The sequence below is a fragment of the Tubulanus polymorphus genome, chromosome 5, assembly GCF_964204645.1.
Source record: "Tubulanus polymorphus chromosome 5, tnTubPoly1.2, whole genome shotgun sequence".
NCBI lineage: Eukaryota > Metazoa > Nemertea > Palaeonemertea > Tubulaniformes > Tubulanidae > Tubulanus > Tubulanus polymorphus.
Genome location: NC_134029.1, coordinates 9,003,583 through 9,017,397, shown reverse-complemented (window position 1 = coordinate 9,017,397; position 13,815 = coordinate 9,003,583). Strand labels below are relative to the sequence as shown.

Sequence of the window (13,815 nt, the reverse complement as noted above, 5' to 3'; positions counted from 1 at the left end):
GGTTATTAGTTCGCACCTCTAGTCGACAAGCGAAGAAAACCGAATTTCGCCCTGCATGCCAAACATTTTGACTGCCTTTCGTGCTGTGTAAATTCGAGCTTTGTAAGTTATCCAATGTTTTCCACTGGGTGGCATAATCAATCAGAATAAAAAAATAAGATTAATCGATTTTAAAGTCTTGTCGAACTTTTATCAAAAAGTATTTTGTATTAAAAAACATTTTCATTTTATAGAGCGTTCATAGTCCTTTGAAGTTTCTGATCGAGTGCGAAGTTAGGTCTCGCAAAAAAGTGTACCGAAAGCGTAAAACGTGAAACGTATCCGGTTAATTTGAAAGCTTTTTTGTGTCTCGGGTGACGTGAAAATCTAATGAATCCATCCGTATAAGCTATCAAGTATTCGTGAACGCGGGTCGGAGTCTAAGACACGACATCATTAAATGTCATCTTTGATCTCGAAAAAAAAAACTGAACAGGGTCGTAGCCTGATTATACACCGACGGCTTATGTAAATAAACACCTTAGAATATTTGAATAATATCTACGGTATATAATAATATCTTCAGTAAGGAAAATAAGGAAACATCTAGGGAATAATTCAAAGGAGCAAATTATGCAAGGGTTAAAAATTTACTATTTCTACGCGAGTAACTGACTTGCTCTCGCCGGCTCTGGATCATTACACCGCCTTGTTTTGTGGTTGGCGATGCCGTCTGGCATATAGTGACTACGCGTCAGCGTCACTAGGATTCTATAAAGGGGGTCAGAATTAACACAATCGGAACTACGTACCGTACCTAGCGCTGTATCCGCCGAACACCGAAGGCAAACGAGAATTTCTGAATCTTGAATTTGTTTGAATGTTCTAATAATCTTAATCTTTAAAATTCTAAGCTTAAGGGTGGCCTTTTCTGGACCCTTTAAGGCAAAATACTTATGTAAATTTGCAAAAGAAAATTCGAAAGGCGGAACTTTGATATTGAAAGAGGGTTCGTCTGCAAACGGACTCCCTCTAGTGACACTCTTGAGTCGACAGCTGTGCACTTTTATGCCCCCGCTTGACGAGTGGTAGAGGGTCATGCAGATTTCGACGATTCTGTGTGCCGCTGTCGCCTCAAACCGTTATTAACAGCTATAACTACTGAAGTATATCACCAAGAATCATAATATTCTATAGCATACATGGAATAGGGCTGGCAAATTTTGTTGTACATGAAATTAAGTCGCCAGGGGGTGTTGAATAGTAGTATAACTTAGTATTTCCTTATTATATTGGTACCTAGGCATATTTTGTTACCATGATCAATTACAAAGTTATACTTCGTGACATGTTCTAATATTGTGGTGAGTTTCAAGGTCAGTGGGTTTTGAATATGGTCACCAGGGGGCGTTGAATATTGAAATTGTTAGATTGTTGAGCATTCGGAACCACTTCCCAAGTGGGCATGGTGTCCCTGGACCCCTAGTTAAAACAATACAGTGAAGTATTCACACGCAGAAAGGCCAATTGATTTCAGCCATGTGATTAAATTAGGCCAGGCCTTCTCTGACCTGCTGACATTAATAGTCAAACCTAGATCCAAAACGTTCATATGGTCACGGCTTGTATACCAGAAATCATTGTAGGCCTGTACATTTTGCTGTTTGTAGGTTTGGTATACCGATTTCTCCATTCTTGACTGATAAGGGTACGGTACAGCTGTACGCATTATACAATTGTTCCAATGGGAATAGGGCCTATTGATTGAGCTTATTATTTCCTGCTTTAGAATACTGAAATAAGCCTAACATTCATTCAAATATCCAACATCGGTGAAATTTTGATTACTGTATACATGTACTGTAGGTTTTTCATGTTGTATGAATATTTTGCAGTTCAAATGAGTATGATGCTGATTCCAACGCATGAAGTAAGATGGACAGTCAACACCAAGATATCTCTCTTCGACCGATGTTGCACCATAGAAGATCTGATTCTTTCAACTCAAGCAAAGTGATTCAACACGATCGACATAACACTGGAATAGGTTTGCAGTAACTAAACGGTTCATTTCATTTAGTCCTATGTACTTTTTTAGCCAATTTGAATTTTATTGTAATTGAAACTCTGGAACTGTTAACAAAAGACAAGTAAAAAAAACACAAGTTATGCCTGATTCTCATGTTCAAATTTAATTTAAATTCAAATTTATTTTATTACATCATATTAACAAAGCATATCATTGGTTCATACAGTAATACAAATTAGGAAAGAACAAATATTATTACAGAATTTTAAAAAAGGCAATGAATTTCTATAACTAAATGAACATTATTTTTCTAATAACTCAGATCAAGAGTGACTCTCCCGTTTATTAGGAAACACACGCAACTAGTGGAATAGGTTTGATTTACACACATGTTGCAGGTATCAATTGTTTATCACTATAGAATTTGTAATCCATAAAAGCCAAAATCAACATCAGCCGGAAACCCAGACCAGATCAATTCATAATTTATTGATTGAATCTACACTACAATATATGTACATGTATTTATTCAAATATTTCAATAAAAACATTAACTTCTTCAATCTATTCTAAATCATAATACGTTCTTATCTGTAAATTCACTCAATCTATCGACTCAGCAGGCGCTTAAGATGAGTTCTCAATAGGACAGATTCATTTTTAAGCATGGTGATAATACAGTATCATGATGTTTGAATGCCAAAATAAATGCCTGGTCAAATAAATTAATATTTGTTGATTGTACGTCCGCGTATGTTCGGTTTCAAAGCTGAATCATATTTGACGTTAACACAGTGTTTGCATATTAGGTTCGAATCTGTCAATGCATTTTATTTTATGTATCGGTATTTCAATTTACTACAATTCCCATCATTCTGAATGGCTTTGCAGAAAACCCGTCATCGCTGCTTGGCAGCTATATACCAAACTTGGTATTACAAACTTTATACCAAATCATATTTATCTAACTACAATACCCCAGTATTTTCAATAGGTGCAGACAGTTACCTTTGTTAGCTGAGAAATCAGTCTATTATAGACATAGCTTATAAGCGACTCATCTAGTTTTCATCTAGAGAACGTACACGTATTGTTGATGTCCGATATATTGAACTAAAGTTCGGGAAAATGTCGAGGGGTTTATTTTGCGGTTATAAAACCGACCAGTGATAAGAGTAGGATAAAAGGGATTACGCCCCGATTTATCAGTGTTATTATATAGCCAGTAGGGATAAGCAAGGCAGCAGCTGCTGATATGAAATATTACTTATTATTCGGAAAGTAACGCAGACCTACCCGATGATTGCGCCGCGTGAGTTCATTTGCCCGACTTATTTCGATTACATTTTTTCGTTATTCACCCCGAGTCATATTAATTAATCCGGCGATATTCCCCGGGAACCCGGTTTGCCCCGGTGAAGCGAGATTACATAAAAATGTTCAAAGCGAAATGAGAAACGCGCATATACACGCGGGATAAAACGATAACAATGTTATTTGCGCGCTGAAAAAACCATCCCCGTTCAAACCCCGGTACTCGCGCATAACAGAAGTTGTCTTGCAAGTTAAAAATATACGTAAATCAAGTTTATATTTCGTATATATTTGTTCTTATGCGCCCTGCTAACACGTTCATCGAATATCTGCGAAAGATTGCGTTTCATTGACCTCAGATGTTGATTAAAACTGGTTTTCTCCAGTGTTTCTCCTGACGAATCAACGTTGTGCCCTCATGTTAACGACTAGGCATGTCAAAGAATGAAGCACAAATGATGATTGTTTATTATTTGTCTATTTAAAAAAAGACGCGAACAGAAACGATAACGAACGCGCGAAAACTTAAACAGAAAATAAAATTAGATAAAAGGGCGATCGCAATTCTAATGCCAAAGGTTTAAATGCGGAGGATTTTCGAGGTTTTTCGTCGCTGATTGTCGTATCATTTCGGTATATTAATCTCAGTCGGCAAAATAAGATTGACACTTTAAACTCGTTAGTTGCAGAAGAAAAGTTCCATCGTTTTCAATAGCAAACTTATCAAACATTATCTGCAAGATCCTTTAGATTCCCACGTAGAAATGGTACCGGTAAATATTTAAAAACTTGTTATTATTCCCTAGATGTTTCCTTATATCCGACTGACGAATATGCCGTCCATATTCTCCCAATATTTTAAGGTGTTTAGTTAGCCGTCAGTAATCAGGCCACGACCCCTTTCCGTGTCTTCTTCGAGACCAAAGACGACATCTAATGATGTCGTGTTTTAGACGGTTATCGCATCTCTCTATAGCAGACTCCGACCTTTGTTCGACAATACCTGAATAGGTTATACGGGTGAACTCATTTACGATATAAATTTCAACTAAAAAGAAAGAATCAACAACTTCAAGAATATGTTTTCATTTTTTTGGTCTCGTAATGTTGAAAGCTCGGTGTCATCTCCAATCGAAAATGACTCTAGATTCATCTTGGTAACGTATTAGTTCAAGCAGCATTGCTAGTTGAGTATCGTGTAACTGTTTAACGGGCGAAGTACTTCAATGTTTTATCTTCATGGCGGCAGTCGAAACGGCATTAGATACAGCGGATGCTGTTAGTTTGAGTGGAATAAAAGTTTCGTCGAAATCCCGACTCCAGAATAGAGAGCTCGCCTAATGTTGATGTTAAAAAGATAGATTACGCGCAGATTCGACATTAGAAAGATAAAAGAGTTGGACGAATTTCTGAAGCACAACGATAAACAAATAAACGAGTTGGATGATCAATTGTTCTGGGTTATCTTCATAGAGGATATCGTATCGTTTTCGTTCAAAAAGAACCGCCATTGTGTAAAGTGCTTAGGCTTCTGGAAATCTTACCTAAGTGAACCTGCGTAACGCTCGACCCAATGGGAGCTTTTAATTCACGTTCTATATTCTTGCAATAGAGTAGGGGGAGAGACTCGAAAAAGCCGATTGACAATACCCTATATCCCCAGGGACCGGTTCTAAAGTAAAGTCAATGCTTAGACTTAAGACCGTTAAGGCCAACTTACAGTCCAATAGCCAATCTAACAACTTAAGACCAGTCTTAAGATTTAAGATCACATTTGGTGTTAAGTCTTGACCATGGAACCGGCTCCTGCAGGAGATGAAATTATATATAGGGCATCGGTAATCGGTTATGATGTAGAGTCCCGCTCTGAACTATAGTGATGAATAGCATTTATAGCATGTCGGTGAAATGAAATAAAACTTACTGCATTCATGTAGACTTTGTGTGTTAACTGTGAAAGTATCGATTAAATGCATCTTTTTTGTTTCGGTACCGGGATCTCGTGGGAAATTAGGCAACTAAAGCCTTTAGCTCAAGATCTCATCGACCTCGTTTAAAAGCGTGAACGTACGTTGTGTAAAACTGTTCGAGTGGCGCCCGTTGATCCTTCTATGTACGTGATACAAATAATACTGCAGCAACCGGATTTTCCGTTTTTACCCTTCGAATTACCTATTGATCATTGGAAACAAAAAGTGAGATCAGCTTAATAAGAAGATACTCTATAACTAGTGTCTTTATATAAATTTGTCATGTCTCATTTCATCCATCTCGTATAGTATCATATTTATCTTTTATTTGTTTTTGGGTACAGTCACCACTTGGCTTGATCCAAAGTTGTTACAGCTTGTGGGCCCTGCGACTACAACCTCACTTATTGATGTTAGTTCGGCATTTATATTGTTAATCTCATTGTTATCCTTAAGTGAAAAGTAAATCATATCATATTATATATTTTCCGAATTTTTCCACTTTTCCATTTCGAAAGGGATACATCGTGTATAAGATTACATCATAGGGCCCACCACGTGCCACCAAGTGTTTCTTTGCAAAATGCTTTCCTTTCGACACCATTGAATGGGTTAACATTTTCTCATCCGATCGTCCATGTACTACGTACGCATAACAAATTTGTCACGTTCGTCTTCTTTTTTCCTACCGAGAAGAAAAACGACGATATACATGTAACATCGCTGTCTGGCATGTTCTCCGATTTCAGCTGGTGATCAGTCTGAACTGGCGGCTTGGAAAAAGAACTTGACAAAAACGAAGTTATGCGATGCCATATTGTCGCATAGGGTGGCAATTACGATTCATTAATCTTGCAAATGTGGTTGTCGCTGATATGGCATACAAGTTGAATGCCGGGTGCCCGTGGGAAAAGAAACGCTACTATACAATACATGTATATACCGTCCAGCCTGGATATCGATAATCGAAAATGCCATAATCTTGTATTTCTTGGTATTTTATATATGTACGCATGGCGCTTTGAATCTCCGGTGGCAATTTCTGTTTAGTACAAACATGAACATACTGCTTACTCGCGTCTGCTGGTAAATCGGGGACACATCGGCTGTGATGAATGTACATATAGATGGTTTCATTTATGATTTCCCTTTGATTGGAATATTACGTCGGTAACCTGTTGATATACACAGATCCTACATCAACGAGTCATAATTCCCGTTTATTTCATTTTATATCGAGGAAAATCATAAATAACGATTTTCTCATTTTTGGCAACAAAATAATTTGGAGAAGTCTTTACGAAACTTTCTTCCTCCTAAACAATAAACATAAAAGTTAATCATCGGGTTCAGGGATAATATCAATTTAGAAATGCTGAATAATGATGAAAGTAAAGTACTAGGTCTCTTTCGAGCCATTATCAAGAGAAATATAACTAAGTAAGGGATATGGAGTATGATGAATGTATGAGTGACGAGTAATAGCATGAACGTGATCTGGGCTTGTGGTACAGTGGGCGGCGTATGGTCGGTCGTTTCAATCGTAAGTCTGCGTCGCGTTGAGCTCGATGTTCGAATGGTAACGACGATGCACGCGTTTAATACTGCTAGAACGATCAACGGCAGAACGGTCATCGCTACTAGATAAACGGTGTCATAAACTCGTTGTATGATTACCGAGGGCGGAATGAAAAAACACACCGGGTACGCGTCGTAACGGCGACGTATCGAAGAACCCCAAAACAGGTTGGGTAATGCATAAGCCAGCAATGTGCTAAACATAATTACAACGTAAACTTTGGCGCGGCGTTTCGTGCAGACTAGCCTAGCTCTCATCGGGAAGCAAATAGCCACAAATCGGTCAAAAGTCATAGCTAATAAGGTGCAGTTCGACCAGCCGAAGGTGGAATAAACGAACAACAACAGCATGCGACAGTATAGGATGACCGCAGGCCATTTTGGGTTGACGAATTTGAGATAATTGAGAAGATATACCCCGACGAGTATGAAGTTGTCGAATACAGCTAAAAGTGTCATGTAGAAACAGTCACTCGATTTACGGTAACGAGTTTGTCGCATGACCGTAATCGAACAACAATTGCCGAAAACCCCCAGTATTATGATACACGGTTGGAGATACACGTGGAGAAGTCGGTCCATCGTAACGAGACTTTGGTAACCGCGATAAGGAATAATGCCCGAAGAATTGATTTCTAACATCCTGCATTGATGAACAACTGCTTCAAATTGGCAAGAATTGGATCAAATTGACAGAATATATACATGTATATACACACAAACATAATATAATCTAGAAGGCATTCAAATGCTCGTTTTACCATCTTAATGCGTATTAAGCTATATGCATTTCAGTGAATAAACTACGTATGAATGGTTGATTATAACTTTGTTGGGGGAAAACATTTTCCAACGGCATGAGAAAATTATTTTCTGTTAAACTGGTATGGAAATTACGGAAGCGTCATGGGGACATCTTTATTTTTGGTGATTGAAAAATCATAAAATTAGATAAAAATTCGATTTTTTATTGAATGTTATGTTTTTTCGACTGGCGTTGATTTGATTCCGACTTTTTTCACGTAATTAAATCGAATTTTTATTCAATTTTATGATTTTCTAATCAGCAAAGAAATTAGTTATGTCCCCAGGACGCTTCCGTAGAGCCCGGTAACACAGTTTTTGGTTAAAGATTTATGAAAATGAACTACAACTTAAGAATGATTAGGAATCAATTTCAAGTGAGCTCTACGGAGCGAGATTCGATATTCGGCAGTTCCAAAAAACAGGAGAAACAGATAGTTAGATAATTAATCATAACCATGAACTTGTCATGAAGTAAGTTTTTCAGAAAAACATTTTCCATTGATTAAAGGTTTACCATCCGATAAACCCCATAAGATTATCAAATGACATCGGTCGCAATGGCTTTTTTAATGGTTGGAAATGAATTAAATGTACACCTATTTTTAATTTCATCTTTAATTACAAATCCATGAAATTATACGTTTAGACTAATGTTTTGCTAGGGTTGGTGGAAAGTATATTTATGGCGGCTGATATAGGGACATGGAAATCCGACTATTGATATTTATTGATGTGTATTTGGATCTACCAAAAATCTTTTTATACAGTCAATCATGAAAGATTAATTGTCAAAATTGGATTTTTATGAATTAAAGGTCAAGCATTTTTCTCGTTTAGAAATTATTATGAAAATAGACAAAGACTGTTCAAATTGAAAAGTAACTTTTCGTAATTTACACCAATGACCGCGTTTGCAAATGACACTAAATGTCGTCGCGAGACCGTTAAGACTAAACTTCTTGTTCTGACCGTGCCCAGTTAACTTGATTAAACTAACCACGTGGTTTCACGCTAATAAATTATCCTTAGATTTGTCAAAACCCATGGCATTTGGCTCACGATTTCGTTATGTTCAATATTCATATGCGTTCAATGTATTAAATACATAGCCCTGGTGCCCATGGAAATCGCAATGGATACAGGTTTGTAACTTCTCCTGGTGTCCATCGACTTGAATTAATCTTGTTATCACCTGTAATTTTCTGATGTTATTCAAAATTCGTGAATAAAGAATGATAAATCACTACCCACGTGTGGAACACTTGCCTATACCTTTGCACTATTTAGCCTATATTCAACACTTGGACCGAAAAAAATATCTACATAACAGCAAAATTATTTTCGTGCATTTAACTGTTTCCTAGAGAGCGAACCATAGTGATTAGACGGCTTAAAGCGGTTTCCAGAGTCATGTTTTCCAGATATGACGTAATTTTTGTGATTTCTAATAAGTTTTGAGCAGAAATGAAACACTGGGTGGTTTAGCATGTGGCAATTATGAATTGAAATGATTCAGCTTTTGAAAATATCAAGACAAGATATCTGAGTTGAGTACATGTAGTTTAATGGTGGTGCGGTGTATCACTGTTGCACGTTTACGAGCGTGTATGAGCTAGTTGGTTTGCTTATTTACGGGTGTGTGGTTCTACCCGAATGTATAACGACGGTTCAATGATCAATGCCTATCAGCAGCACATGGTCCAATGGACGTCAAGCGTCCATCACGATGTTGATAATTCGCGCGGCGTATGTAGCAAATGGACCGCTACTCCGATAGTCGCTCTCTCGAGCCCTTCAAGCATAATGACTGAATTTCAGGCTTAAATACACTGCACATTGCGCCGATAACTGATAACTGTACTCAATCTGACCGTACGATGTTATGGTTGGTAATTGTATCTCATGTCGTCAAGACTATCGTAGCATGTTGTTGTCATATCTTTTTCATAGTAAAAGGACAAAATAGGAAGTTTTATTCTAAATTTCCTGTTTTTTTGCGTATCAATCGTCATATGTCGAGGCTATCGGGATATTTCTGTCGGACAGCAAATGTATTCTAAAGAAATTCCTTAGTTGGTGTCAATTGGCCCAAGTGAAGCATATTTCATATCTTGGCTGTCAATTCGGTCCTTCATTTTGACGTTATTTTCAGACCTGCCGACTGTTGACAGGTGAAAAGGTACATCATCTCCACCATCATCACCCTCATCATCCGGTCATCCCATTGTCCAGTTGTCCAGTCATCCAGTCGTTAAGTTATGTAACAGCTGTGCATACACCGTAGTCAGATAAATATAGAAATATGGTTCGGCCTGGATCCACTTAACCAGCTTCTACAGTTCGCGCAAATGTATTTCGACAGATTTTATTTTGTTGGTAGATCGCATTTACGTTTATATTCACAGCTGTGGAAGAGAGCTATTCAAGTCCGCGAATCTAATATAGCCGCAACGAATAGAAAAGGGACAAATTCAATTTGCTATTTCGGACACTTTTTTCGTCCTCAAAAAAAAAGAAAAATATTTGCGTATTGGGAGACGTTATCGGTATACCGGCAGGAATAGCACTGCCGGCCACTGCGCAGTGGTACTTTAATACCGGCACCGCGGCAGTAAGACGCGATAAAGTCCGGTTTATTGTAGCTGATTGTCGCTCGTTGCGAGCTGATAGTCCCGCGGTGATTATCGTTAAGATCGTGATTCGGTTGTTTACGACGCGTGTTTATCGTTTCAAATTAAGATCGCCGTGTTTTTCGGTAAGAAATCGCGGCCAGTATAGCGCAGCTCTCGGGTATAGTCCTGCCATATATGGCGACGTTATTTAAATGGTTACTACCGTGTTTAATCAGCTGTCATCGGACTTAAATCAAATCCTGTTGTTTCTGTTAACCGTTAGACTATATCCGTATTGATGTACCTTTTAAAAATCCGAGCTGCGACGATACTCGCGAAACAATGTCGGGAAAGCTCGTCGGTCGGATGAGGATGACGATGAACGGGTTGCTGACGATATTCCGATTTTTTTCTTACCAGATGTGGTCGATTCAACCCCAGCCTCAGTTTCTCGCTGAAGGGCAACTACGATCACAATCGTCATCCGAACGAATGGCGATTCGTACTGTAAATCTCAGTTCAGGCAGCGTGTGTTCTATAAATCCTGGCGCTTTCACCCGTATATAGGTACTTATAAATTCCTTGGCCTGGTTTTACAGTCCGGTGTGATCGTTAACCCCGGGGCTAACGCAATTCATTTTAAATGAGTTAACCCTGGGTTTGAGGTATCCCTACCAGTTCAAAAAACAATACCAGTCTAAAAAGCGGCCCTTGTCTCGAATGCGGCATTACATACTAAATTTTCATACTCAATTCATTATTGTTATTACAATACAATGCAATAACTTTATTCCATAATTTGATAATACAAACATGTGGAAACAAAAGATTACATAAAATTGGAAACTTCGGTGAGGAAATCACATATCGTTTTCTGGTATTTGATATTCGACATTTAGTTAAAATATTTAAAGGAATATGGATTTTGCCAGTAATAACGTGGAAGATGGTTCGACCTAGCCGTGGTTAAATCTTTACACTAACAAGAATATGAAATAACAGTAACTACAGTAGATCTTCTTAAAAGTAATGAAAAGAATTCATTTCAATCATCTCCTGCCCATCTCATCCGCCGTCCATCGACAGAGCTCATTTTCAATGAGGTAACCCCAGGCTTAGAGTCAAAACCATTCCAAAAAGCGGCCCCTTGTCTACAATGAGGCATTACAGTAACTGTAAATCTTGTAACTGTAAAAAAAAAACTCATGAAAGGAATTCGCTACTAACCAAGTTCACTCCTGCCCATCTCGCTCATCCGACGTCCATCGACGGAGCTAATTTTCACAAAAAAGCCTTCGAGTCGTTTGAAGTGACGTTTCTTCGTGAAAAACGAATCTACCGTCTTTAATCTTTAAAGTGCAGGTTAAGTAGATTGGTAAAACAGCCCGGAGGTGTTTACCGCGCGACCGAGCTAAAAAATCGCCGCGACTCCTTTTTCTCCGTGTCTAGCGGGCCAATCATCAGAGTTCACTCCGCTGAATAATTGCTCGACATGTCCTCTTTTAGTAGTGTGCGCGGCGGTTGCTTTTCATATTTTATGCGATATTTTTTGTCGAGAGGTTGTGAGCGGAAAATCTATCATGTTTGATGACTGTGCGGTTGCAAGGAGACTTTAAGCGTGTGCGAATCGTTTAGTGTAACTTCAAAGTTATCACTTATATCTAAATTCTAATTCGAAAGGTGAATCGAATTAAAACAGTTGGACACGCGATCTCCTCAAATAAAGAAAAAGGTTTTATTCAATATGACAATGAAACGAAGAGTTGGATTTATATAGCAGTTTGTCCTAATTCGTGTATGCCTAGCATGTTCACCACATACATGTGTAAATACCATTCATATAACTACCGAATAAAGTAGATTTTTCTAATAGATTATTATAAGGCCAATTATTTGAACCGAAATGTGGACAACAGCTGCAATCTGTTTTGTTTATGCATTTCCACAATAGCTTCTTAAGAAATAAAATCATTAAAAACATTGGTTATTATATCTTGCTTTCACAGCCATCTACGAAACTACGAAATCATCAATTTGAATAAGAAATATAGTAATTTCTATAAACGTTAGATTTGAAGATCATTAATTTCTATAGTTTGTCCATCACCAAAAATGTAAGAAATTTAAAAAAAATTACAGTCATTATTACTGCATCATTCGTATTGATATTGATACAAATTGCATCGAAATCACGTATTAGAAAGTCGTATATCATGTTGTATTGCACTGATCTATTTCGATATATAGACTCAAGTTAAAAACATTATGGCGATTACCATGTCGGCAAAACCAAAAATATATAGTAGACTAGGACGATTGTACTAGATTTTTGCAAGAATTAGTACATTTTTAATTTATAATGATGATAATAATCTTGTGTAACTTTAACATTCCGTATTCTTATAACATTTTATATACTTACTGTTATTGTAATCCTTATACCACGTAATGTGGTCGGGAACGATCAAGTTACATCTTAATCTTAATCATTTGTGAAAATTCATGCTATCCACCTTACCAGCATTTCAATGTTTAAATGATTGGCATATAAACACTCTTGAAATCGTAGAATAGCCACACTCTGACGTGGATTACGGATAATGAGACACCTGAATGGTGATCTCTAGTGAGAGTTCGAAACGTCGTGTATTTTGATTTTAATACTTGATGAATTAAATTCGTTTTTAATCTCTTAAATTCTGTATATAGTGGGTTTTAAACTATGGGTTTTAAACTATCGAATATGCTTGTACTTTTGTATCATATTTCTATGCAATCGTGATGAATACAAGTTTATCTTTTCTGCCGTAATTTCCATTTTGTTAGACAAACAAATGAAATTAAATTCTACGGTTAGGATATTCGAGCTGAGAAACAAAAAAAAGCCATAAACGAATGAAAAGAACTATTTTGAAATCTCAATAGACAGAACACCGAATCTGATATTACGATCAGTATTGTGATGGTATATGCGTGAGGCTGCGAGAAGTTTTTAGGCCTCGGGCAACCATTAGGTCAATTCGAATATTACTGGTAATGTCGTACGCATCCCGATTCTCAAAATCCGTTGAATGAAAAAATCGACTTTCGAATTCACGACCGATTTCTGATATTGTTGTTGTTATGGCAGGAGAATTGATAGTGCGCCGACTGCGTTGTCTACTAGTTGAACGCGAGGAAGCAAAGTGGTTCGCGCGCTCGAATATATCTCAGTTTGCAGTCTGCACCGTGGTCGACCATCATCGGTACTGAGCCAACGCGAACAGTCCCCCCGTACAGTTAACCGAAATACGAACCGGAGTAAGGATTTACATGCGGATTATCCGAACAGATTAACGCATAAGTTGACAACGTAAAATATATATCATCATCGTAATAAGGTAAGCGAGTTTTATCTGTGATTTTTTTCATGCAGCAAAATTTCATGTCTCGAGAATATTTTCAATCATTTGAATTATGAAATAGAATTTAGGATATCACGAGAAATGAATGGAAATTGTAATACGGAAAGGTATTATTAAATTTA

The 13,815-nt window shown here is 37.5% G+C and overlaps 1 protein-coding gene across 1 annotated transcript; it reads right to left on the bottom strand.

Annotated features, from left to right (window-relative positions):
- Positions 1-6,555: 6,555 nt before the first annotated feature.
- LOC141906206 (thyrotropin-releasing hormone receptor-like) lies at positions 6,556-7,512 on the bottom strand. Its single transcript, XM_074795447.1, has one exon. It carries the CDS (start codon positions 7,510-7,512, stop codon positions 6,556-6,558), a length of 957 nt encoding a protein of 318 aa, XP_074651548.1.
- Positions 7,513-13,815: the final 6,303 nt, after the last annotated feature.